This window comes from Elgaria multicarinata, chromosome 11 (genome assembly GCF_023053635.1).
Source record: "Elgaria multicarinata webbii isolate HBS135686 ecotype San Diego chromosome 11, rElgMul1.1.pri, whole genome shotgun sequence".
In the NCBI taxonomy this organism is placed as follows: domain Eukaryota; kingdom Metazoa; phylum Chordata; class Lepidosauria; order Squamata; family Anguidae; genus Elgaria; species Elgaria multicarinata.
In genome coordinates this window covers 33,183,574-33,209,115 of record NC_086181.1, presented here as the reverse complement: position 1 = coordinate 33,209,115, position 25,542 = coordinate 33,183,574, and the positions used below count along the sequence as shown (strand labels likewise).

At 46.4% G+C, this 25,542-nt stretch overlaps 2 protein-coding genes across 3 annotated transcripts; one reads left to right on the top strand and one right to left on the bottom strand.

Moving 5' to 3' along the window:
- Window positions 1-1,208: 1,208 nt before the first annotated feature.
- INO80E (INO80 complex subunit E) lies at window positions 1,209-13,234 on the bottom strand. Its single transcript, XM_063137421.1, has 7 exons — window positions 13,106-13,234; window positions 10,406-10,476; window positions 8,778-8,830; window positions 7,034-7,109; window positions 5,302-5,419; window positions 2,754-2,882; window positions 1,209-1,669 (listed from the first exon to the last, which is right to left on the bottom strand). The coding sequence occupies exons 1-7, from the start codon at window positions 13,193-13,195 to the stop codon at window positions 1,466-1,468; spliced, it is 741 nt and encodes a 246-aa protein (XP_062993491.1). The 5' UTR covers window positions 13,196-13,234; the 3' UTR covers window positions 1,209-1,465.
- A 999-nt stretch (window positions 13,235-14,233) lies between these two features.
- Window positions 14,234-24,912, top strand: HIRIP3 (HIRA interacting protein 3). 2 transcript variants are annotated; one of them, XM_063137907.1, is made up of 7 exons: window positions 14,234-14,342; window positions 14,917-15,037; window positions 15,183-15,339; window positions 17,217-18,544; window positions 19,744-19,918; window positions 21,604-21,702; window positions 24,083-24,912. In XM_063137907.1, the coding sequence occupies exons 1-7, from the start codon at window positions 14,254-14,256 to the stop codon at window positions 24,226-24,228; spliced, it is 2,115 nt and encodes a 704-aa protein (XP_062993977.1). In that variant the 5' UTR covers window positions 14,234-14,253; the 3' UTR covers window positions 24,229-24,912. The 2 variants fall into 2 exon arrangements, with proteins under 2 accessions (XP_062993977.1, XP_062993978.1); XM_063137908.1 differs by lacking the exon at window positions 21,604-21,702.
- The last annotated feature ends 630 nt before the right edge of the window (window positions 24,913-25,542 follow it).

The window sequence follows — 25,542 nt, the reverse complement described above, 5'->3', positions numbered from 1 at the left end:
GGCCTTATAGGCCCCTTCCAACTCTACTATTCTATGATTCTATGATCCTGCCACTTTGATGAGGAACCACTGATGAGCATATGGTTTTCCAACCAGCAGTGAATGTATCTGACAGTATTATCATCTAAGCTGCATTTAACTAGTTTACCAAACGAAATATCACAGGGGACTTTGACAAATACTTTGCTCAAAAGCAAGGTACATCACATCCACAGATTTCCCAAAATCCTTAGGATGCAATTCATCAGGCCCTAAAGACATGAACTCATATAAAACAGCTGGGCATATCTCGACCAATTCTTTATCAATCTTGAACGGCAAACCTGCTCCCTCACCAGCCATGCTACTTGTGTACAGCTGCATACAGCTCCCTTCTTGGGAGGAGGCAAAAGGCAAGATAGTTGAACTTTTTCTTTGCCACCCGTTAGTATTTTATCATCCTTACTGAGCAGTGAGTCTACCATTTCCTTCAGCTGCCTCTTTCTTCAAACACATCTAAAGCCCTTTTAGTATTCCTTGCTAGCCTTTGCTCCTCCTGAGGTCTGGTTTTCTTGTGACACTCCTTGATGACCTGTACTTCCTTCCATTTCTTTATACATATCCTTTCCTCACTATTGCTTTCTGTGCAAACACATTGGCTTTTTAAATGCATTTAGTTTCTCTCCAAGTCAATATCAACCAGACATGAAACGCAAGATTTTCTCTTTTGTCAATTTCTAAAAAGACTCTCCCCACTGCCAGTCCCCCACTTATGATTACAGAGTGGTTCCTTGTAGACATCCCACCACTATATATCTGTAGCAAAAATTACAATTAAAAAATGTAGCAAATAGCAAAATTTGGATGCCTACTAGAAACCACCTAGTAAAATACACACTTAAGATACAGGGGATGTTTCTATTTTATATGAAAAAAATCCCCATGTCAGTTTTGATAGATACCACAGAATTTGGGGGAAGCAGATAAGACTTCAAATGTTTACATGTGCAATGAAAAACTATTTTTTGATTCTTAAAAAGGTTCACCTTTTCCCCTCTCAGGAGATTTCAAGCACTTTTTCAGAGTTCCCTACCTTTTATAGGGATTTTTATTTCCTTCTGCAGTCCAAAATTTTGAAGAAGAGGGAAATTTACCCCACCTTGTAAAGGGATGTACTTTTTTCACATGGGTTTTTCTTTATCAATACACCTGAAAAGGTCAAGAAACCTCTGGCCTCATTATGAGGCAAATTGTTCTAAGGGCTTTAGGAGAAGAGGGAAGCTTATGTGACGGCGGGAAAGATTTGGTGAAGGAGGGGTACAGAAATGGTGAGTGGAATTTTTTATACAAAAAAAAAATTCATTTATTGACTGTTTTGCATGTTTTTGGAGTCTGTAAACAAAAAAATAAAATTGTGGGGCACCATCCCCCTCACACACCACAGAGAGGCCTGTGTCCTTTGAACAGGAGACGCGGCTCGCCACTGTCACTCGGGAATGTCGATGACCAGCTCATCGTCGCCGTCCAGGGGGTCTTCGCCACTCCCCTCCCCCGTGTCACTGAACATCTGGTGAGGCACCGTGCTGAGGATGGTGGGCGGTGGCAGCTTGGGGGTCCCACGGGGCGAAGGAAAGGGCATCCCCACTACCACAGGGGAGCAGTCAGAGTGGGAGGTCGGGGGCAGCGGGAGCTGCAGATGGGGAGAGACAGAAAAACATGGGTGGGACACATGACACCCGGCCTTCTCCTCAGGCCCACATATAACAAAGTCATGCATGCTGTTAGTTTCTCCCCCTTGTGAAAAACATTAGTCTGGTGAGATTATTTCCTTACAGAATAATGCTATACTTATTTTGGGCCATGAAACCACATAACCAACTAAATTCTCATCCCAAACTTTCTATGGTTGAAGCAGACAAAAGCCAATTTTATAACACACACACACAGCATCAGAACCAAAAGGGAGGCAGGATGAGCAAGGCTTCCAATAATTTATGGGCTGGCCCACAACATCATACCTAGCACTCCACCCCACCTTTTCACCTGTAGCATCTCTTTCTTTTCCCTCACTGGGTAAAATGACATCTCAAACAATCCCCAGAACAACAAAAGAACTGTTGCCATCCTAACAGGGGAGGCAGGATTTTCTGATGGCAAACTAAAAACAAAACCTAACTACAACTCCCAGGGTTCTCTGGAAAAAAAGCCATGATAGCTCAGAAACTCAAAATGAGTTTCAAGTTGTCAGCCTTCCCCAACCTGGTGTCCTTCAAATGTGTGCCACTACAACTCCCACACACTGAGGATGATGGGAACTCCAATCCGAACACAGGTTGGGAAAGGCTGTTCTGTGTTTTTGTCCCTTTCTGCAGGGGTAAGCAACTTGGTGGCCTTCAGATATGTTGGTCTACAGCTCACATCAACTGCAGCCAACATAGCCAATGATCGGGGATTCTGGGAGTTGTAGGCCAAACATCTGAAGGGCGGCCTCCCCCTGCTAAACTGTGTACATCGAGATCAATTCAGTTTACATGGCCACAGAAAACATCACCAGATATAGTAATTTAATCTATGATGAAATACATCTCAAATGATATGGTCACCACCCACAAACCAAAGTATAATGCAGAATGGTATTTGACCATTTAAAAAGTGTTTCCAAATGTAATCCAGTACCAGATTTCAACATGCCCATAAACCTCAACTGCATTTTCTGAAATGCAGACACCCCCGCCCCCCCCCACAGGCAAACACACACAGTCTCCTGATGGTACCTTGAGCTTGCGGGGCCTTGGGGGCCGCCGGGCAGAGCGAGTAGCGTTGGTGTCAGGTTGGGGGGGCCCAGGCTCAGGTCCCAGCGCCAAGTAGTCAGAGGGAAAGGGAGCATAAGGGGGTGAGGCCAGCTGGGTGGAAAGGGATGACGGGAGGGGAAAGATGGAATAAGAAATCAAAGAATGAACGGTGAGTGTGTGAGCCCCAGAAAGGGGGTCTGAATTTTTTAAAAATCAACAAGCCACCATACATATATTCGAGATCTGTTCCTGTAATCTTGAGCGGGTGGCGGCCTTGGCTCAAGCCATCACCTACCACTTCAAGGACAGCCCTGCTGCATCAAACCAACATACATCTAGTCCAGCATCTTGTTTTCACAGAATCATAGAATAGTAGAGTTGGAAGGGGCCTCTAAGGCCATCAAGTCCAACCCCCTGCTCAATGCAGGAATCCACCTTAAAGCCTACCTGACAGATGGCTGTCCAGCTGCCTCTTGAAGGCCTCTAGTGTCGGGGAGCCCACTAACAACATCAGAAGTGCCGTGCTGGATCAGACCGAAGGTCCATCTAGTCTAGCACTCTGTTCACACAGTGTGACAAAACCCCTCCCAACGAAGCAGGACATGGTGCAACAGGACTCTCCCACCCATGTTCCCCAGCAAGTGGTGTACATAGGCTTACTGCCTCAGATACTGGTGGTATCCGAGGTAGTAAGAACCTCCCTAGGTTATCAGTTCCATTGTCGTTTTCCCACACTGATCCATGGGGTTATTCTGAGAAACCCACAAGTAGGACAGGAAGGCAACAGCCCTCCTCTACCCCCAGCAACTGGTGGTATTCTGTGGCATACTGCTCGTGACTCTGATAGCCCTATTTAGGTACCATGGACTAACAGCTGCCAGATAAGACACTTCTCCTCTGTGGAGCTGTCTATTTCTCAAAGCCTCTTTTAAAGTTGGCACTTCATGTGGCAGCGAATTCCATATGTGATGGTCCATTTGGCGAAGGTGTACTTTCTTTCGTCTGTCCTGAATCGACTGCCCGGCAACTGCACTAGGTGACCTCCCAGGAATTCTAAGATTGTGAAAGAGAGGGGGGGGGGGAAACACTCTCTCTGCCCACTTTCTCAACACCGTGCATCATAAACCTCTATCACAGCCTTCCTCAAGCTTTGCCCTCCAGATGTTTTAGACTACGACTCTGTGCTGGCTGGGGCGATGTGGGGTGTAGTCCAGAACATCTGGGGGCTGCCAGATTGGAGAAGGCTGCCCTATCATGTGCGGCTTCAGGTGTAATCCTCTGCATGTTTAGACAGAAAAAAACCCTGCAATTCCCAGCATTCCCCTGATAAATATTCTGCTCTGCTTCCTTGAGTGCTTTGTTGGCTCTTTTTTCAACCCTAAGCCTTTGTGGAAACGGGGCTCCAGAATCTTTTTCTCTTTGAGGCTGCCAGATTGACTTCATAATCATATAGATCAGACCTAAATACTCTGCTTGTGTGCCCAGACACAGGCCCTGTTCAGACAACACACTAAACCATGCTGCTTAACTACAAAATGGTTAACCAAAATGGTTAATGCATTCCATTAACTATTTTGTGGTTAAGCAGCATGGTTTAGCATGTTGTCTGAACGGGGTTATAGTTTATACTAGCTTTCCCCAATCTGCTGCCCTCCAAATGCTTTGGGCTTCAACTCCCATCAGCTGAAGCCACTGACCCTGCCGGTGGGGGCTGATGGGAGTTGTAGCCAAAAAAATCTGGAGAGCACCAGGCTGGTTAATGCAAACACAGGCAATTAACCATTTAGACAACATCTACAAAGAAGCCCTGATACAGAAGCATAATTAAGCATATCCTGTGTTCTCCCAACACATCACACTGTCTCCGACCGAGAAAGACAGAGGCGCAATTTTACATCTATATAGTAAATAAATGCTGCGACAGGAAAATAATGAAGTGAAATGGAGGTGATATGGAAAGGAGGCTAAAGGCGAGAGGACGAGGAAGTAGCCATGGGCACAATGGCAAAAATAGCCGAAGTCAGGTGTGCCCCTGAAATTAGGGCTGCCATTTCAGGTAAGGCCACACAAATCTACATGTGTAGGCAGGACCTGAATCCAGCTACTGGCCAAGCTGTGTAGCTTACTTTTTATCCTATCAACCTTGGCAGCCTTACCAGAGGCACTGGAGTGACCACTCTGAATGCTGGCGAAGAACCTTAGCCACAATAGGCCTTTGCATCTAATTGCCAGCACAGCCATGTTGAGTAGCACCACAAGATAAACACCCTTCTACCAAATGTGGCATCTGGGCCTAGGAAAGCCAAGAAAACGGATCAATGACGGCTGAGAACCTCCACCGCCAATCTGATTCCTGGTTTCATCGCCATGGCGGCCATGTTAAAAGTTCAACAAAAAAACTCACAAGGCTGTCTCTGATAGCAGAAGGGATCTGTTCCCAAGTCTTTTCCTGGCTTATAACATTTGAAGGTTTGATTTAGGCAACTTTTCCCACCTGCCTCATTACCCATAGAGAGACGGTGTTACTCACAGAGGTTAAGTAGGGGGATTGTGTCCCTGAAGCTGGGATCCCAAAGCCAGACGTGGGCTGGAGAGAAAGACCTGAAGATGAAGGAGATGAGGCACTGCCCAGCTGGGGGCTGCGTTTTCTGCGGGGAGAAAAAGATTGGTGGGGGGAAATTAGCTGCGAGTGAACTCCATAAGGCCGGCCCCAATGCTTTATTTATTTATTACCTTTCTATAGTACCCAACAGCCAAAGCACTCTGAGCGATTCACAAAAATGAAAAAAATACAACATGATAAAACACAATATAAAAACTTTTAAACCTTTAAAATAGAATGAAATCTGAGTAAAAAAACACCACCAGCAGGGAAAGATCTAACAACACATTTAGAAACAAAACCGAAGGACTAAGAAGCCTAGGAAAAGAAAAAAGGTCTTCACAGAGTGCAAAAGAGACCACAAGGTAGGTGCCAGGCGAGCCTCTCTAGGCAGGGCATCCCACATCCAGGATGCCACCACTGAAAAGGCCCTCTCCTTAGTAACTACCTGCCTCGCTTCATTTGGCGAGGGCACCTGGAGGAAGGCCTCTGAAGATGACTACTAGTCCTGATGGCTAAGTGCTACCTCCAGTATTAGAGGCAGTAAGCTGTGTACACTAGTTGCTGGGGAACATGGGTGGGAGGGTGCTGTTGCACCATGTCCCGCTTGTGGTTCCCTGGTCAACAGCTGGTTGGCCACTGTGTGAACAGAGTGCTGGACTAGATGGACCCTTGGTCTGATCCAGCAGGGCTCTTCTTATGTTCTTATGATCTTAGGGTCTGGGCAGGTACAGTATATATGGGAAGAGACAATCCTTCAGGTAACCTGGCCCCAAACCACTTGCGACTTTGAAAGTTAATAGCAGCATTTTGAATTGGGCCTGGAAACAGAAGGGGAGTATAATATGCTTGTAGTGAACAGTCCCTAATAACAATCCTGCTGCGCTATTTTGGACCAGCTGAAGTTTCTGGACTGTTTTGGAAGGCAGCCCCACGTATAACACATTGCAATAATCCAAATGAGAGGTTACCGGAGCATGGATCACCGTAGCAAACTATGGCCTGGTTCAGACAACACGCTAAACCATGCTGCTTAACCACAAAATTCCCTTAACCATTTTGTGGTTAAGCAGCACGGTTTAGCGTGTTGTCTGAACCAGGCCTATCTCTGTCTAGATAAGGTCGTAGTCAGCATTATCCACCTAAGCTGATAAAAGATGCTCAGTGCTATAGAGACCCCCTGTGCCTCTAGAGACAATGCGGAGAATGCTGGACCCGGGAGTACCCCACCCCAGACCACATAGCCAGGCAGGCGAACCAGCCACTAACAGTAGGTCTGCCGCAGCTAGACTGAGTCTCAGTTTATTGGCATGACCTCCTGTACAGATCTACCCATGGTGCCAAAGAAATCATACTGAATGAGCTATATAACGCATGATTGGCAAAGCAGCCGACTTTATTTCTGAAACAGATCACCCCAATGGCACACTGTCTGGAGAGGTGATGCGAAGGCTTAGCAGCTAAGCCATACAGGAAAACAACGGAAGGTTCTTTTTGGGTTTGAAGAAACAGGGAGGTCTGTTTGAAAGCAGGCTGCAACCAGTGAAACAGAAGGACTGCCCATGGTGGAAGACAATCTAACGGAATAGACATGACAGCCATCTTGAACACAGGCACTTTCCCTCCGCCATTTTGGAACCCAGGGCGCATGCCCACTCACCTCTTTAAGGACTGTGGCTCTGTTCCCTTGGGCATCTCCCCATCGCTATTGTCAGAGGATGCTGTTGCCTCCGAGTCTGAAATGAGAAAATTAGAATTAGCCAGATTTCAATACTGCCTTTCTGCCAGGGAGCTCTTACGTATGGCATATGGGGGAGTCATTTTATGCACGCAATATCCTTGTGAGGCAGGGTTAAGCCCAGAGACAACTTGGGGCTCGTCTTCACTAAGCAGGATATTACACTATGAAAGCGGTATATAAAAGGCAGGATCCACACTACTGCTTTATAGTGGTATTGAAGTGCACTGACACCTGTTGAGGCCCATGACATATCTACGCCAAGCAGGATATAACACTATGAAAGTGGTATGAAAGCAGTATATGGTATGTGTATGGGCCCCAACAGTTGTCAGTGTACTTCAATACTGCTACTACAAAACAGTAGTGTGACTCCTGGCTTTTATATACCACTTTCATAATGGAATATTATGCTTGGTGTAGATGAGCCATTGGTCAAGGTTACCCAGTGTTCTTAAAGGCTGAGTGGGGATTCAACCTCAAGTCTCCCTGGTCCAAGACCAAGAGACAAATGCTCTGCTGCGCTCCATCGGCTCCTCCATCCAACACGTAATGAAAGAGCCCTTGCGACCAGATCCTACCTCCTTAAGGCCTCACACTGCAGATGCTTTAGGATCAAGCTGTGACATCCTTTCAAAATGCTTTGAACTCTCAGCCTTCCTACCGACACAATGACGGAATTACACATCGTCCTGATGGAATCGTAACATTGCTTGGACTAAATAAGCACCAGGACAAACAGATTTAGATTTACAGTCTAAATAAATGGTTACGGCGGGGTTTAAGAACAAGTCAAGTTTATTTATACGCCTGTTTTCTGCAAGGACTGCACTCTTGTGCACTCAAACTGGGTTCACAAGAGAAACACTGTAATAAGAAGCAAGTTCATTGCCAAAATGAATGAAGTCATCAAAACAATTTCAATAGCCAGAACAGTACTCAGTTCCTAATGATTCATTATTAAACACAAACAACACTACAAGGACAGCTTTAAATAAAACAGCACCATTTATTTACCCAACCTATCAAAAGTCACCAATGGAACTCAACAGCAAAAAAATACAAATAATTAAGAGGCTACTGTAATAGGTGCAATAAGGATGTTCAAACGCATAGACAGCATTCAGATTTTTTTACGAGTACTAATATAAAAAGTACTAGGTGCAGAGGTATCAGAAAACAAACTTCTTTTAACGTTAGCAGAAGGGTTGCCTACAACAGAAGCTAAAAAAAAAAAAGAGGAAAAACAAAGGACAAACAGTGCAATCCTATGCATGTTGACTCAGAAGTAAGGCCCATTAAATTCAATGGGATGTACTTCCACGCAGCTGAGTTTAGGATTGCAATCTAAATCTAATTCAACAATTTCCCACCTTTTCTGGATTCAATCCCAGTTCTTATAACTAGCCTTGAGATAAGCACACACAAGTTACTGGTCTACGCTCACACACAAAATACGAAGTCACCTGTGCACATAAGCCTGCATTATTTAAAGTTATGTATAGCACTGGTCTGTAATTCCCAGGTTCCTCCTTTTTACCCTTTTTGAAGATAGGGACAACGTTAACTCTCCTCCAGTCGTCCACCACACCTCAATATACAAGACTGGGGGGACTCCCCTCCCCAAAACACACCCATCAGAAGGAATGTGAAAGCTCAACATTACCTGATGACTCTTCATCCACATTCTCATACTGGAGCAGGCGATCAAGTAGAAAACTGGGGAAAGGAAATGGACAGAAGCAGAGGTGACAAAAACTCAAATACAGTGCAAAGAAGGGAAGCAGAGCTATTCCACCAGTCCTACTGAAAGGGCACTTGCTTCCCCCACACACACCCTTGCTCCTTTTGCGTCGTGTCTTTTTAGATGGTAAGCCTATAGGCACAGACTGGCTCAGTTCAGACAACACGTTTCTGTTGAGAAATGTGTTGTCTGGATGGAAAACTCCACCCCACGGCGGTTTGTTTAGAAAACTCTCCACACTGAATATCCACACTGTGCAGAGGAAAGTTCCTGCACAATTGTTGTGTGGTGGGCTCTATGGAGTTTTCCATTGTGCTGTGTTGACTTTTCCCACTAGCTACAGAGTTTCCAGGCAAGAGTGGTGAAAGGAGCGAGTGCCACTCTAGGAGAGCCGCCCGGATTGTTTTTTTTTTTTTTTTTGCAGTAATGGCTGATGGGATACCATCAGGAGGACTGGAGGAGGAGAGAGGGCGGAGGAACTGTCAATCAAACGCCGCGATGGATTTTACTCAACTCCACGGGAGCCCACAGTCACACAACAGTGGAGTTAGATCATGTTGTGTGGGGAAAATCTCCTAAAATCTCAACCGCTGAGTGGAGTTTTCCCACTGCGCAGAGAAACGTGTTGTCTGAACCGAGCCAGTGTCTTGCTTTACTGATTGTATTAAACTTCTATGGGAACATTTTTGACATAGGAAATGAATAAAAATGCTTTAATTAGATACGTACATAAATAAATAAATAACTGAGAGAGAATGCTTGAGGACTCAAACTGTGCCATTTGCCCTAGAGGTCCTTCTCTTTGATCCTAAGCGTACACAGTCTGGCTGAGATCACTCAGGGATGAGACAAAGACACTCTGCATGTACTCTTTATGTTACTTCTGAGTTGGTAGTGAAAGCAGATGCTGAGTAGTCTTGGCACAAATTAAGCTATGGAGCCATCTCAGATGCACTGTCCTTGTTTCCTCCACCACACTCCCTACCGTCCCCCCACCCTGCCCAGTTATTGAGTTGCCACCTTTGCTGTTATTAGCTGGTTTACAGGCAGAATCTGGACAGGGGCAGTTTTCCTTAGGATGAGCTGCTATGAAGACAGAAAGCCCCACCTGTGGAACTTCTCCATCACGCAGCTGTGAAGGACCTCAAGCGCTGCCAGCAAATGGCATCAACCCAGCCTTACTGGGACAGCGTCCCCACAGCAGGCCCACAAACTATTTATTTATGCATTTAAAGTCTTTTTTTATCTTGCTTCTCAACTAAAAAGGCTCCCAGAGCGGCTTACATGCAATCAGTAAAATGAGACAGTCACTGCTCGCAGGCTTACAATCTAAAAAAGATAAAACACACAAGGAAAAACGAGACAGGGAGGGAAGAGGAAATAATTAAGTAGCCTTTCCGCTGGGCTAGTGTAACAGCCCTGCTTTTCCTGCTCATCTCCCCTTCTATAGCCTGCTGGAAAGGCTGCTGGGGTGCACAGCCCAGCCCCAGCCCAGAGCCTCACCTTCCTGCCATCACGCCCCTCCACCCTTCCCCGCCTCATCGGCTCACCTTTTATCCCGTGAAACTTTCAAGAGTTTTCTTTGCGCTTTTCTCAACTCTTCTTGGAAACATTCCTGTTCCTGAAAAGTGACAAGAGAGACCATGTAAGAGCCAAAACGTCACCCCACTGGCAGCTGCCCTTGATACTTTTTACTCCTTTCCAGTTGATCCTTCCCCTCCACGGCAGGCTATGCCAGAAGACAGAGTGAAGCAGCTGCACTGGGCGATGGCCGATCTCAGGAGCCATTAAAGGGCAGCAAATTGTCAGTCGCCTTTCTTAACCTTTTCCAGGTATTTGGCCTACAATTCTGGTCAGCCCCAGCTAGCATGGCCAATGGTCCGGAGGATGCTGGGAGTTGTAGCCAAAACATCTGGAGAGATCCAAGTCAGAGAAGGCTGCACAAGAGCGCCTTTTACTCTGTTGCTCTGCTGAGTTTCCTTGTTGTTCTACTGGTTTTGAATTATTTAATTTAACGTACAGTTACTATTTCAACTGTTGTAAACTGCTCTTCAAACGGAAGAGTGGGACATTAGAAGGCTGGAATGAATAAATAAATAAATCTCTCCCAATACACGATTTTTTGTTGTAATCTTTACAACAGCCATGCAAGGCAGGTCAGTATTATCAGCATCACACTGCAGAAGATCTGAGAAAAAGAGAGTGGCCCCATTCAGAAGACACCTTAAACCACGGCTTTAACCATGGTGACTAAGCCAGAAAGCTGGGCCGTGTTCAGAAGAAACTTAAAACACGGCTTTTACCACAGTGGTTAAGCCAGAAAGCCTTATTCACCATGGTTAAAGCCATGGTTAAAGGTGTTTTCTGAACACAGCCTGGCTTTCTGGCTTAACCACTGTGGTTAAAGTCGTGGTTTAAGGTGTCTTCTGAACAGGGCCAGAGGGAGACTTGCCTAAGGCTACCTGCCAAGCAATTGGCAGAGATGGGATTCAACCTGGGGACTCAGAATTCAAGCAATATCTATGCCAGAGGTAGGCAGTGACTCCCAATTGAGTAAAAATAGGAACTGAAAGGCTTCTGCCCCCTAAATCAGGATGCTGAAAAAGAATGCGTGAGAAAAAACAGGAGTGGGTATTTGGGTGAATTGACTTGTGAGCTTGATTCTGCTACTGATCACAAATTCCTGGGCTCAACATGTGCTCAGGAGCACCCTTTTCCTTAATTCTCAGCATATATCCACCCTCCTGAACTGCACTATTTTGTATCTGGCTTCAGTAAATCCTTTAAGCCTGAAAGCTGCCCACACCTCCTCTATGCTCAGCAGAACCTCCCAAACCTAACACACATCCCTGCTTGGTTTCACAGGCTGCCATCCTATGCATGTTGTCCAGAGAGAAAGCCCCACTGAAGACTGTTCTGTGGCACCTCGGTCGTGCCCTCAGCTGAATTCACCGGGCTGTCCAATGTCAGAACGGTCCCAACTATGGTTTTATTATGCTCAACCTGCTGCAATGCTAACCTAGAGTCAAAATTAAAAGTGCAACAGACTCGACTGAGTCAATACAGGCAAATTAATAACAACCCCTTTCAAAACTCTGTCTTGGAAATGCCAGCGCTGCTAAGACTCCCTCATATTTCTCCTTAGGACACAAGTATGGGTTGCTAAACGTTTCTTGCTCAAAACATCAACACATGCACCCAGGTACATCCTATGGGTCAAGTCCAAAGTGTTGTTAACGTATCAGTTTCTGAACAACTTGTGACCAGGTTACCTTAGGAACCATCTTGCGTCTTATGTCCCTTCCTAATCTCTGTGACCTTTAGAGGGAGCACTTCTGAGAGTGCCACATGCTCCAGAGGTTCGCCTCAGAAGTACTTTTAAGTAGAGCTTTTAACATTGCAGTACTCACCCTCTGGAACAGTTTACCAACTGATATTAAACAGGCCCCCCAAAGTTCTGATGTTCAGGCGTCTTCTAAAAATTCATCACTTTACAGAGGCTTTCCCTGAAGTGTGACCCAGCCAGCTACGGTTTGTAGCACACAATAAGAACATCAGAAGAGCCCTGCTGGATCAGACTAAGGGTCCATTTAGCCCAGCATTCTGTTCACACAGGCCAACCAGGTGTCGACCAGTGACCCACAAGCAGGACATGTGTGCAACTGCAACAGCATCCTCCCACCCATGTTCCCCAGCAACTGGTGTACAGTAATGTGGGGCGGGGGAGTTGCTCATCAATTGTATTGTGTTGTTTTTGCTGTTATAGTTACAGTTGCTTTTTAACGCCATTGTATTTTATGTTCACCGTTTTGATACTTTTGTGAAAAACGGTATATAAATCTCAAGAAGAAATTAAATAAATTAAAAGTATGGGTTGTATCCAATACTAATCTCACTTAAGTCCCATACATTTCATAGAACCATAGAATGGTTGAATTGGAATGGGTCTATAAGGCCATCAAGTCCAACCCAGTGCAGGAATCCACATTTCAATGGGTCTAACTCCAAGTAGGATTAACACTGGATACAGCCCTATATCCCCAACGACCCCAGAATGGCCCCAAATATTCGGGTCACAGCATGATCCTGCCCCATGCCCACCCCACTTCTCGCAGATCTCCCCTTACTCCTCTCCCCCCCCGGGGGAGGGGAATTTAAGACCCCGCACCCGCTGCCACCTCCCCTTCCAAAATATTACTTGGCTCTCCAGCAGTCCCCACCCTCACCCTCAGCACTCCTCCGCTCCTTACATAGATCAGGAACTTGAGCCTCCTCTTCAAGGCTCTATAACGCCTCTTGTAGCCCCCACCGCCCGGATCGGGCTCTCCTGCCCCGTTCATGCCCAGCGGTGGGAGTAAGTTGGGACAGGAACTGAAACACAAGGAAACGCTGGCACGGACGAACTACATCTCCCGGCGTGCCCCAGGAAGGAGCGGCAGCAAGGGGAGGGCGAAGAGGGCCAAAACTACAACTCCCAGGATACCACGGGAGGAAAAAGGCCTGAACGGCAAACGCTCTCCGCTCAGGAGTGCCGCTCCTTGCCAACCCACGTTTTCCCGCAAATATCCAATGTTAGTCCTGCTTAGAGTAGACCCACTGAAATAAACAGGGTGCAATCCTATGCACACTTAACGAAGAGAAAAGCCTCACTGAAAACGGTGGGACTTCCTTCTGAATACAAACGCATGAGGTGATGATGCTCAGTCCTGTTTCTCTATACTTGTAGATCCTTTTCAGTCTTGAAATGGGTGGGGGGGAGTAAAGGAAAGGTATCCTAGTCCAACAAATACAAGCTTATAAGGAACAACGGGCCCTTGCTGGATGTAAAACTCCTAGCAGCCTCTAATTATCTTTCCACACCAATAAAACATCCTTAAACAGCCCTTCGGACCTTGCAAGACCCCTCACAGACAGTGCAATCATATAAATGTTTAGAAAGAAAAAAGTCCTACAAGTCCCAGCATGCCTCAGCCAGTCATGCTGGTTGGGGCATGCTAGGAGTTGTAGCATTGTTTTCCGTCTAAACGTGCGTGGAATTGCACCCTGAGAGGCTTAAAAGCACCCTCTCAAAGAATGACAACTACTTTCCCCATGAAGCCCCGGGGGCCACGCTAATCAACAGTTGTTTCCCATTCTGTTCCTATTACACGTCCCCGCAGTTGATTAGCGTGTCGTCCGAACTCAATCCCATTGTCTCGCTTCTCAACCCTATCTGACTACACTTCCCATGAGGCCGTGGGCTAACGCGCTCGCCGTTCCGGAATGGAACTACACTTCCTATCATGCAATGCGCGCGCAACGGTCGTGCCACCCGCCGCCGCCTCTTTTTTATTGACACTCTGGACTACAAGTCCTATGAGACCTTGCAGAGGGGGAGGGACTACCCTGGCGGGAAAGGATGGCGGCGTCGGCGGCTGCTGCTGCTGCAAAGCAACGAGAGATGCAAGACTTCGTCAGGGGTCTCTTCCGAGGGAGCCCTGATCTCAGGTGGGTGCTGTGAGCCAAGACTTAGGGGTCCTCTGGAGGGCTGAAGGGAGACCAGGGACTGGTGGTGATTCACCATGGCTTGGTCCACAAGCCTACTTGCAATGCCCTGGTGGAGTTTGGGTTGTGAGTTGTAAATAATTCATAAAAATGAGAATGTCCTCGAGCATGTGCAGAGTGTTTTTGGTTTTTTAAAACTTCACCGAAAGGAAAGCGCACAAACAGCTGCCTGGTATCAGGGATGATGGGGAGAAAGCCCTTTAGATCAGTGTGTGACTTCCAAGGTAAGGCTGAACCTCACCTTTGTAATGATAATAATAGATTTATATGGCAATTAATACATGCTACCTGTGTGGCTTATAAAGCAGAAGTGAATTCAAAATGAATTACTGCCTCCTTGGAAGAGGGATCAAAGTTCGCAAGGTAGAAGTGGTGGATTGTGGTTAAGGAATCCTGAACTCACTTTCACCTCACCTGTGATGACAATACAGTAGCTTTGCCTTGGTTTCCATAGTCACACAATTTGGTGCTCTTCTGTCAGCTCCCCCTGCCTCACCATCATCATGGTCTTTTGCAGCATCCTCACTCATGCCATAGTCAGGAAGAAATATCTTGTCCATGTTGGGAAGGAGAGTCTAAGTAAAGAGGAGAAGGAGCAACTCAAACTGCTGGTGGAGGAAGAACTGCTCCAGATGAAGGTGCAAGCAAAGCGATGGGGAGGAATGGGGTCACCCGTTCCCTTGGGGAGACAACTGGGAGACCTTTGGGAGGAGAGGAAGGCTGTGTTGTGTCTTGGGGAGCAGCGAAAAGGAATAGCCTTTGTTTTTGTTTATGCCATGCCAGGCTGATGATTCTCCAGGTGATGGAGAGTTGATGACTGAAACCCAGACTTCTGTCCAATCTGGAGGCCACAAGAGACCCCATTGTACCTCCAGTAGTTCTGACGATGAGGTCAAAGGCAAACAGGAGCAGAAGAAACAACGGACCGGAAAAAAGTTGGGTAAGTGGCGTGGCCGTAAATACACCATCTCGGATGCAAACACTTCCTGAGGTAGTTTAGTCTCTGGGCTGGGGAAAGGATACGCCATAAGGCTGGTTTTCATGATGATTTCCAAATCATGGACAAGTTTGGGGTTTTGTTTTGAGAGGTAGCTTTCCTTCCATTACTAGCCTTTCCATGCAATGCGCTACCACATCTGGGTGACGTTCTCTGTTTCTGTGTGGCCGTGGTGAGGTCCATGATTTTGTAACAAACTGCATGAAGAAGTTCTTTTTATCTGTCCTGAATGAACTGCCATCTGTTCAGTTGGTTGACCAATGACTGCAGATTGATTGTGCGTTTTAATCCATCCTTTGAAGAATATGCAGGTCGGCCAACTGAGGCTAGTCATTGTTGGACAGCAGAAATTAGTGTGACTATTTCTGTTTGTTTATTTGTTTTAAGCTGATTTTTTTAAATATATTCCACTTTGGAGGTCTCCCATCCAGCACTGACCAGTCTCAGACCTGCTTAGCTTAAACAAGCTTGGGACTGTCCTTGATTTAATAAAATGAATTTGAAAATCTATAAAAAGGAAAAAGACAAGCTTTCCTTTTAACTATAAGAAGCAAGTTTCGTTAGGCTGGAAATGAACTTGCCCCTAATTAAAGCTGCCCCCTTCTTCCACGATCTCTCCATAAAGATACCTTCATGGAGGTTTGTGATAGGCAGATGTTTATGTTTTAAAAGGTCCAGTCTAGAGTTTCACAAAAAGTACACAGATACAGGCTTTCCAGGGATGAAACCACTTTAGAATGCATGCTTAAATGTTCCCTTAACATGAAAAATTCTCTCTGCCCATGGAAAACTAGCATGACAAAGAGAAGGGGGCTACCGTCGCCTTTTCCCAGAGTGCTAGTTTTCTAAAGGCGCAATCCTATGCATGTTTACACAGAAAAAAGTCCTACATCTCCCAGCATTCCCGAGCCAACCATTGTAGGACTTTTTTTCTGTCTAAGTATGCATAGGATTGCGCCCTAAATGTGGGAAGTGTTTAATGCAGGGGCAGCAATCAAACATGCATTTCCCCTACTTGATTCTGAAGCAGTACAGTGCCACTTTCCACTACCACCATTAAGCATCTCCGTCTGCGGGATGGGTCCCTGTCCTGACTTGAGATCAGCAACCATCAGGATGTGTAGAAGGTGGTGTTTGTAGATGGTGGAACGCCCTCTCCAGATATGCTTGCCTGGAGCCTGCATTACTGCTTTTTAGGTGCCTGGTCAAAACCACTTTACGTGCCTAAGCAAAGCTGCCATCTTTGTATTATTGCTGTTTTTGTTCTTTTATTGACGAAGTTTTAGGATTGTATTTTTTTTATTCCATTGTCATTGTTCTTCATTTGTTAAGTTTGCTTAACTTTTTTTATTGAAAGGTGGGGTAGAAATAATTTGACTAAATTAACGCAAGGGAAAGTCACAGAAGTGCAGAATCATCATAGTGGATTGTTGACGGGAACACGGGAAGCTGCTGTATACGGAGTCAGACCCTCGGTCCATCTGGCCCTGTATTGTCATCACTGACTGGCAGCAGCTCCCCAGGGTTTCAGGCAGGAGTCTTTCCTAGCCCCTAGCTGGAGAAGCCGGGGATTGAACCTGGGACCTTCTGCAGGCAAAGCAGGTGCTCTACCACTGAGCTACGGCCCCTCCCCTCTGTCTCACAGGGTAGCCCCATGGAGACTATTGACTTGATCTGCTCTCCCAGCATTGAGGATGTCTGGTTGTCTGTGGAGATTTGTTACTTGCCATAGCGACCAGACCTATGCTAAATTGCAGAGCTGACAGAGTGACAGTTGCCCCCCTCTCAAGATGTTTTTCACTGTTACTTTTATCTTCCAGAAATCGGTTCTGACGAGGAGGATTCTGGGATTGATTCTAAAAAGGTTCCACTCCATGGCAGCCAAAAACATGCTGGGAAATTCTCAAGCTCCTCTGAGCAAGGAGACTCTGGAGCAGAAGGTCATACTGACGGGTCCGGAAGTGATGGGCAAAATGCAAAAGGCAGAAGAAAGGAGAGACAAAAAGGCAGCCAGCCCACCCGGTGGCAGAGGGAAAGACTAGGGAGTACGTCTGAGGCGGCCACACAAGGGCAAAAGAGTGCCCCTGAAGAAACTGGAGACCGCAAAGAGGCAACGAAAGGGCAAAGAACAGTTTCGGAGAATGACTCTGAGGAGGAGCTGAATGACTGTAAGATCCAGAAAAAGAAAGGGTTTGACAAAGAACAGAAATGGAATGATGACCAGGGCAGAGGAAAGAGCAGAAAGATGGACAAACAAAGGAGAAAAGCCGATTCTGAGTCTGAAGAGGAAAGTGAGGAGGAAAAGAAGAAGAGTGGTGGCTCTAAAGCTAAAGACAGGACAGGACGGAGAACTCTGGAGGCTGAAGTGGGGAGTGAGAGTGAGGATGAATCGGGGAGTGACTCAGAGCAGAAGTCCAGGATGCAAGGAAAGGCGGCAAGTCGTAAACAATGGCGGAAAAATGTGAGCCCAGAGGAATCGGGGAGCGATTCAGGAAGCAAGAGACAACCTAGAAAAGGAGGAATGAAAAAGGCACAGAGGAGGAATGTGAGCAGGAAGGAACTGAAGGGAAAACAAGAAGAGAAGAAGCAAGGAAAGCCCAAGCCAAAGACAAGCGTGAGCAGTGAAGAATCGGAAACTGAGCCAGACGAGCATAAGGGCTTGAAACAAAAAAAGAAAGGGATGCATAACGCCAGCAGCAGTGAAGAGGAATCACAGAGTGGAGCAGAAGAGGCAGAAAAGGGTGAAAGCAAGTCCAGGAAGGTCACTCTGAGCAGCGGCAAATCCAAGAACGGAACAGAAGAATGCAAAGGTGGGAATCAAAGAAAGAAAAGAGTGTTGAAAAAGAAGAGCCAGGATGCGTCTGGGAGTGAATCTAGCCAGGAGGAAGAAATACTGGAAAAGAGAGGAACAGAGATGTTCCAGAGGAAGGGTGTCAGTAAAATGGAATCGGAGACTGATTCTGAGGACTCGGGGGATGAATTGGTGGGAAGGGAGAAAAGGCAAAGCTGGCAGAAGACGGAAACAGAGAAGCCCAAAAGGAGGAGCAGCAAGGAAGAATCGGGCAATGAATCCGTTAAGCGAGAAGCGTGCTCCAGTTCTGAAGATGAAGATAACTCCAGTTCTTCCAAACAGCCGCATCAAGGAAAGGTAAAGTGATGTGAGCTTGGTAGCTTCAAATGTTTATGGTTCTCTGCAGTTCACAGACACGGCTCACCCTTCTTCCCTGCCCTCCCCAAGATGTGTCAAGTTTTCCCCAGGATTTACTTACATTCTCATATTTTAAGTAGCAGTTTCTGAACAATAATGTTCTAGTGTACGTTCAATGTGGCCATGGGGCATACTTTGGCATTTCCCTTGGGCGTGGAAATAATTGTTGTGCTAACCTTGTATCAGAAGTTACGCATGTTTGGGGCACAGAGCTTTGGAATAAATGGCCATTGTGGCCCTCCGTTTAAACGAGCTGGCCCATCTTTACCCGGCCTGAAGTTTGCTGCAGAATTAAAGCCGATGAGCAGAAGCTGCCCTGAGCAGTACAGCAGCGGCTGAAGGGCGTGTACATATCTTGTTAGAAAAATAAAATAAATCAACCCCGTATTATGTTTCTGGAGATCCATTTCATAGTGCAAGTGAGGGATCACATGTTTTGACTGCTCTCTGTTACAGAAGGGTTTCTGATGTACACAAAAGGAGCATGCGTGGAATGTGGGTGAAGGAGATACCTAGAACTTTCTCCCTGGCTCACGAGCTCATTTTGTAGGTATAGGGAACGTTTTGTGTATTGGGTTGCATTTAAAAACATTTGTTCTGTACTTACAAAATGGAATAGTGCAGCCCAGCTACATACACACACACACACACTCACCATGTGCGGTTTCTGCTTGTCTGTGTTGGCTTGTATTCTGTTGAGCACTTGTTAAAATATTGTTTGCAAAGCTTACTCATTGTGTTTGGGTGCTGTGTGTCGCAAAGTGGCCCTCTCCAACCTGATGCCTTCCAGATGTGTTGGACTACAATGCCCACCCTCCTCAGCCAACAAGCCAGTGGTCACATTGACTGGGGATGGTGGGATTTGTAGTCCAACACATTTGAAGGGCAGCAGGTTGGGTAAAGCTAGCTTAAACATCTTTCCTGGGGGATGGGGAGGAGAACCCAGACATGCTGCAGCCTCTCCATGGGTTAAATAAAGGCCAGCGTCTGAGACAGTGGTGGCTTTGCCATATAGTAAGGCATGGTGTGGGTTTTGTTAAAAATATTGTGTTTTGAAACCATGACGTTTTTAAATGGACATCTGCATCACATACTGTGATGGAAAGTCCTCTGATCTTCATGTTTCTCATCTCCCGCAGGGCAAAGAGCATAATTCTGGGAAAAGCGAAGAGCACCCGTCTATCCGGCGCCTGAAGCGCTACATCCGGGAATGCGGCGTGCATCGGAATTACAAGAAGCTGCTCGCAGGTTGCCGCTCCCGCAAAGCGCAGGTGGAGGCGCTCAAGCAGGAGCTGGAAAACCTTGGCCTGAAGGGTAAGTTAGTGACAGTCGGAAGGCACCAGGAAGAAACTAGGACGGACAAGGAGCATCGCTTTCTGGGGAGCTGCATAAGAGAAGGGGAAGGGGGGTACAGAGGCTTGGAGTTAGCAACCCAGCGTGTACTCTGTGCCCCAGCACTCTTCTAAACATTCAAAATTCTGTGCCAATGTTCAGGCCCAGGAAGACGTGAGTTCTGCAAGCAGCCTGTTGGCATTATGTCCGCACAGCCAATTCTCAATCATTCTTTTCAAGATCAATAATTGATTTTATGCTTATCATGGGAAAAGGTTATGGAAAGAGCTACAAGGGAGCTGCGTCCCCTCGGCTCCAGGAAATCCTGCTCTGTGCCCCATGTTCCAGACACCCTGGGCCTAGTGTATCCCTGGGCCTACCTTTCCAACAAGGATAGGCCCTCCAGGTGTTGTTGGACTGCAGCTCCCATCCACCTTTACCATTATCTATGCTGGCCAGGGCTGATGGGCATTGCAGTCCAACAACATCTGGAGGGCCACACATTTGCCAGTCCTGCCTTACAACCTTGGAAGCTAGAAGCTTTTTTAAAAACTGTTGGAATCATCCAGAAATACATCATAGGAAGCTGCCTTATATTGAGTCAGAGCGTTGGTCCATCTGGCTCAGTACTGACTGGCAGTCGCTCTCCTGGGCTTCAGACAGGAGCCTTTCCCAGGCTTACTTGGAGATGCTAGGGGTGGAGGCTGGTGGCTCCTATTTCAGCGGGGCGGTGAATCTAAGGGAGCTATTCAAGGTGCTGCATCCAAACCCCAAATTGGGATCAGCGCCTTGGACAACTCCGTTGGAGTTCTGACCAGTCTTGACTGAAAACCAGAGCGGATTCACCACCCCGCTGAAATAGAAGCCACCAGCCTCCACCCCTAGCATCTCCAAGTAAGCCTGGGAAAGGCTCCTGTCTGAAGCCCGGGAGAGCGGACTGCCAGTCAGTACTGAGCCAGACGGACCAACGCTCTGACTCAATATAAGGCAGCTTCTTATGATGGACCGTCTGCACTCGACGCATTCGCTCTCCCACTGAGCTACGCTTCTTCCCCCAGCGTGAGCCGTTCTCCAATTTCTTCCACCACCACCCTGGTTTGCAAGGCATGGATGGGTTAGGAACCCGTGATCATTGGTTTGCAAGACAGAAGGTGTCAGCTTTTCTCGTTGCTCCACGTCAAAGCTGCTGGCGTTGAATTTCTGCCCGCTGTGCAGCTTTTTAAAGGCATTCGACCTGTCAGGGAATTGGCAACCCTGCTGGAGAGTTGCGGCTGTTTATTTATTTATTTATTTATTTATTTATTTATTATTGCATTTCTATACCGCCCAAAAGCTGAAGCTCTCTGGGCGGTTCACTAAAATTAAAACCATTCAAAGTATAAAACAACAATATAAAAACATGATATCAAATACAATATAAAAGCACAACCAGGATAAAATCAGCAGCAGTGCAGAAATACACATTTAAAACAGCAAAGTAAAAATTAATTTTAAACTGTTAAAATACGGAGAGAATAAAAAAGTCTTCACCTATATTCTTCACTAAAGGAATATAGCGTAGGTGCCAGGCAAACCTTCATTTCTGCGTCTCTTGATTCTGGGCACTGGGGAATGCCTGTCCGTGTGTCTCACTTCTTACCCTGCGTTTCCCCCCTGCCTTTCTTCAGGGGCGCCATCTCTAGCCAAGTGCAAAGCCCTGAAGCAGAAGCGTGAAGAAGCAGCCGAGGTGGCTTCCCTTGATATCAGCAACATCATCGCCACAGAAGGTAGCGTGGGGGGGGGGGGGAACCAAAAAGAACTGGGCTGCCTAGGGAGGAAAGGGTCCGGGTGGGTGGGAACCTGGAAATTTTCTGAAGAAAACTTCCAAGTTTTCTGTTTTGGTTCTTTCTGTATATTTGGGGCCATCTCCCCACTTTCGGTATGGACGAATGGGAAATTGGACACATGGTTCGTGAAGTGCGTCCTCGCAATTGGTATCTGAAGACATTAACTTTCTAACTGCTTTCAAGAGCCTGTGCTTCATTTCCATGCTAATAGCAGGAAGGGTCTGTTTTTGTGTCTTACTTGATTTCTGAGCTGAAAAGGTGCAAATCAGTGCCTCCTTTAGATAATTAAATACCACTGATTTTCTAGCTTATTCCTCAAGTTTCCATTTTTACCTACATACTAGGGGATAGGAAGAGGCCAAAGGGCGTGGGCATGAGAAGGATCGTGGTAGCCCTTTAGGACTGTGTGTGTGGGGGGGTGTCTTGATGGGAGGGGACTGAGTGGGGTAAGCAGAATGGGAGGGATGGAGTAGGTGTGATGTGGAGTGAGCTTTGCAAAGGCCAAGAGTGAATTTGCTTTAAAGTCACACAAAAAGCAAAGGTAGTTGTGTAGGCTACAAGCAAAATTCCAAAATCCACATTAGTGTATTTTACACTAATAAGCCAAAAGAAGCCAAATTGGGTAGCTTTACCTAATCGTTATTATTTATTTAGAATACTTATATACCACTCCCCATTGAAAATTTTTGGAGCGGTGTACAAGTTAAAATGAAAATAAAAACAGAATAAAACAGTTAAAACAAAATTTCAAAGAAGCAAAAACAGATTCAAGGCTGCATATTAAGGGAAGGCTTCTTGGAATAAAGATGTTTTCAGGAGGCGCCGAAAGGAGTACAAGGTTGGCACCTGCCTGACCTTCAGAGGCAGGGAATTCCACAGGAGGGGCACCACCACGCTGAAGGCTCTTCCCCTGGTGGATTCCAATCGGAGGATGGATCTATGTGGAACCACCAGGAGCAGGCCCTTGGATGACCTCAGTGACCAGGCAGGTTGGTAAGGGAGAAGGCATTCTATAGTTGAAGGGGATGACCCCCTCAGAAAATCAAGTCCCCATTTTCAGGTGGTGTAAAATCCTTGTATAGCCTCTGGAACCATAGAATGGTTGAATTGGAAGGGACCACAAGGATCATCTAGTCCAGCCTTTCTCAACCTGGGGCGCTCCAGATGTGTTGGACTGCATCTCCCAGAATGCCCCAGCCAGCAGAGCTGGCTGGGGCATTCTGGGAGTTGTAGTCCAACACATCTGGAGCGCCTCAGGTTGAGAAAGGCTGATCTAGTCCAACCCTCTGCAGTGTGCATGAAAAACAATTAAACCATCCATAAGAGGTACCTGTCCAGCCTCTTCTTAAAAACCTCTGGAGATGGAGAACCCACAGCCTCCATAGATAGACTGTTCCACTGTTGTCAATAAGTTTTTCCTTATATTTAATTAAAATCTAGGTAGCTGTAACTTGTACCCATTATTTCAGGGCCTAATTTCTGTGGCCATGGAAAATAGTTCTTGACCATCTTTCTTTTACCTGAAAATTGCTAACATGTCTCCCCTCAGTCTCCTTTTCTCCAGACTGAACATCCCAAGTTCCTTCAGCCTGTCCTCATAGGGCCTGTCCTCAAGCCCTTGTAGCATCTGTGTTGCCCTCCTCTGAAACTGTTCTAACCTGTTGATGTCCTTCTGGAAATTTGGTGCCCGAAATCGTACACAGTGCCGAGTAGAAAGGAATAAGGAGTTCTCGCGTCTTTGATACAATGCTTCTTCTAATGCAGCCAAGGACTGTGTTAGCCATCTTCAACTAGTTTCTTTCTCCTTCCACTGCCAAAGGAGCCTGTGTGCTTCACCCAAGAGCAAGACATTTCTGAGTAAACAGCTGGACTTTATATTTTTCAAAATGCGGGATCAAACATTTGCCTTTCTTCTTCCCGGCAACTCCAGATGAAACAAATCACCACATCACCTACTGGAGCCTTATTTGAATATCTGCAGACCCTTCCTCCTTCATTCCATCTCAAAACTGGGATCATGCAGACAACATGATTTCAGCGAGTCATCCCCCCGCCTCTCTCTCTCTTCATCCCTTCCTCCTCCCTCCACCTCTGCATTTGTAACATTTTGCCTTGCAAAGAGATCTGAAGGTCTCAAAAGCTTCCACATTTCTTGTGATCTTTTGGTTGGCCTAGGTATTACGCTACAGTGGATGTCAGAGTTTTGCTTTGAAGGTGTGTGGCATTTGCTTGAGGCCTGTATGCGTTTCATGAAGGAGAGCCCTAGCTAGTTCATGAAATGCTCTCCTCTCTCTCTCCCACCACCCTTCTCTCTACACAGGCCGCCCAAGGCGTCGCAACGTCTGGAGTCTCTACAGCAAGCCCCAGGAGCAGCCCAGCTCTCCAGAGGAGCCTCCCGTACGCCGTCCTGCTACAGACTGGTCCCGCCTTCGTGGAGTCATCAGTTCAGATGGGGAAAGCGATTGACTCTGAGGTGGAGGGAGGTCAGGCATTGATGGATCCCTCATTGCCCTCGTTTTGAGGAGAAACGTGGGTTTGACTATCTTTGACAACCAGAAGGGGGGTTGTTTGTCTTTGTAACCCATTTCTCTTCTTTTTGCTCAACATGTAAGAAAAAAAGACTTTTAAAAAGCTAATAACATTTTTGTTGTTGCTGCTGCTGGTTTCCCCTTACCAGGGAAAGAGGAGGACACAACTGCCTCTATTGAGGCAAATATTTGTCTCCTCATGAAAATATACCTATTCTTCTGAAAGGTGGCAGAGTGAGGGAGATCAGTCATTCTTTCAAGTATCTGAACTCTTTACTCTTATTCTGCCACTGGTTTTATCACTCTTCCCAAGAGTGAACATTCCTAAACAAGTGTGTGTTGAACAGGTGGGTGGGTGGGTGAGCTCACTCTACGTTTATTCTGGGACCATGACTCCATGTTTTTGAGGCATTTTTTCCCCTTTTCCGTTTGGCCCAGCCTAAACAAGAATGATTCCTGTTCAGTGCTAGATGTCATTGGGGTGTGGGACGGCGCGGGTGGGTGTGCCTTTGTAATGTGGAGCACGTTTCACTGTTCCTGTAAATGCTGTTCTTCAGAGTTTTTATGACTGAAAAGATTAAACGTTTTATATTTGATTAAATAAAATACCTTTTGGAATTTAGTACGACAAAGCTCTCTCGTGAAGCCCACCCTGTACCTCTTCCCCATTTGCACAACATTCCTCCTGTGCACACTTTTTTTGGTTTGGTTTGCAAAAGTGTACACAGAACAATTCACCAAAATCCAGCACAGAATATGGATCTGTGGAAATGCTGTTTCCTGTAATTTATCTTAAGGCCAACAAGCTTCTCCATCTCATGAAACAAAGGCTCTAGTATGTGGGAAGTGGCACGTGTGCGGCCTGCATGGCTACAGCCACTTCTGTGATGTGCTCCCACACTTTCAGGGGAATGTGTGTAAACATGACTGTTTGGAACTGATTGTGTGGGTCTTTCCTGTTCATTGAGCACCAAGCTGATCCTGTGGTTGAGTCTGTCTGTCTGTCTCTCTTACACTCACACACACTGCACAGCATGGGAACACTCCCCTAGTACTGGCTGTACATATGAAAGGGGCTTGCCTCTTTTCCCTTCTTGGCCTCTACTTGCACTCTTTAGCAGCTAGCTTGCCCAGACTTGCAAACTATGCCTCAAGTACGTACAAAGGGTAATCAGTACATAATTTCGGCGAAAGCTCAAAGAGCAGAGCCCTTAACAAAGCATGCAGGTGGAGTGTGTGGATGAAAAACTCA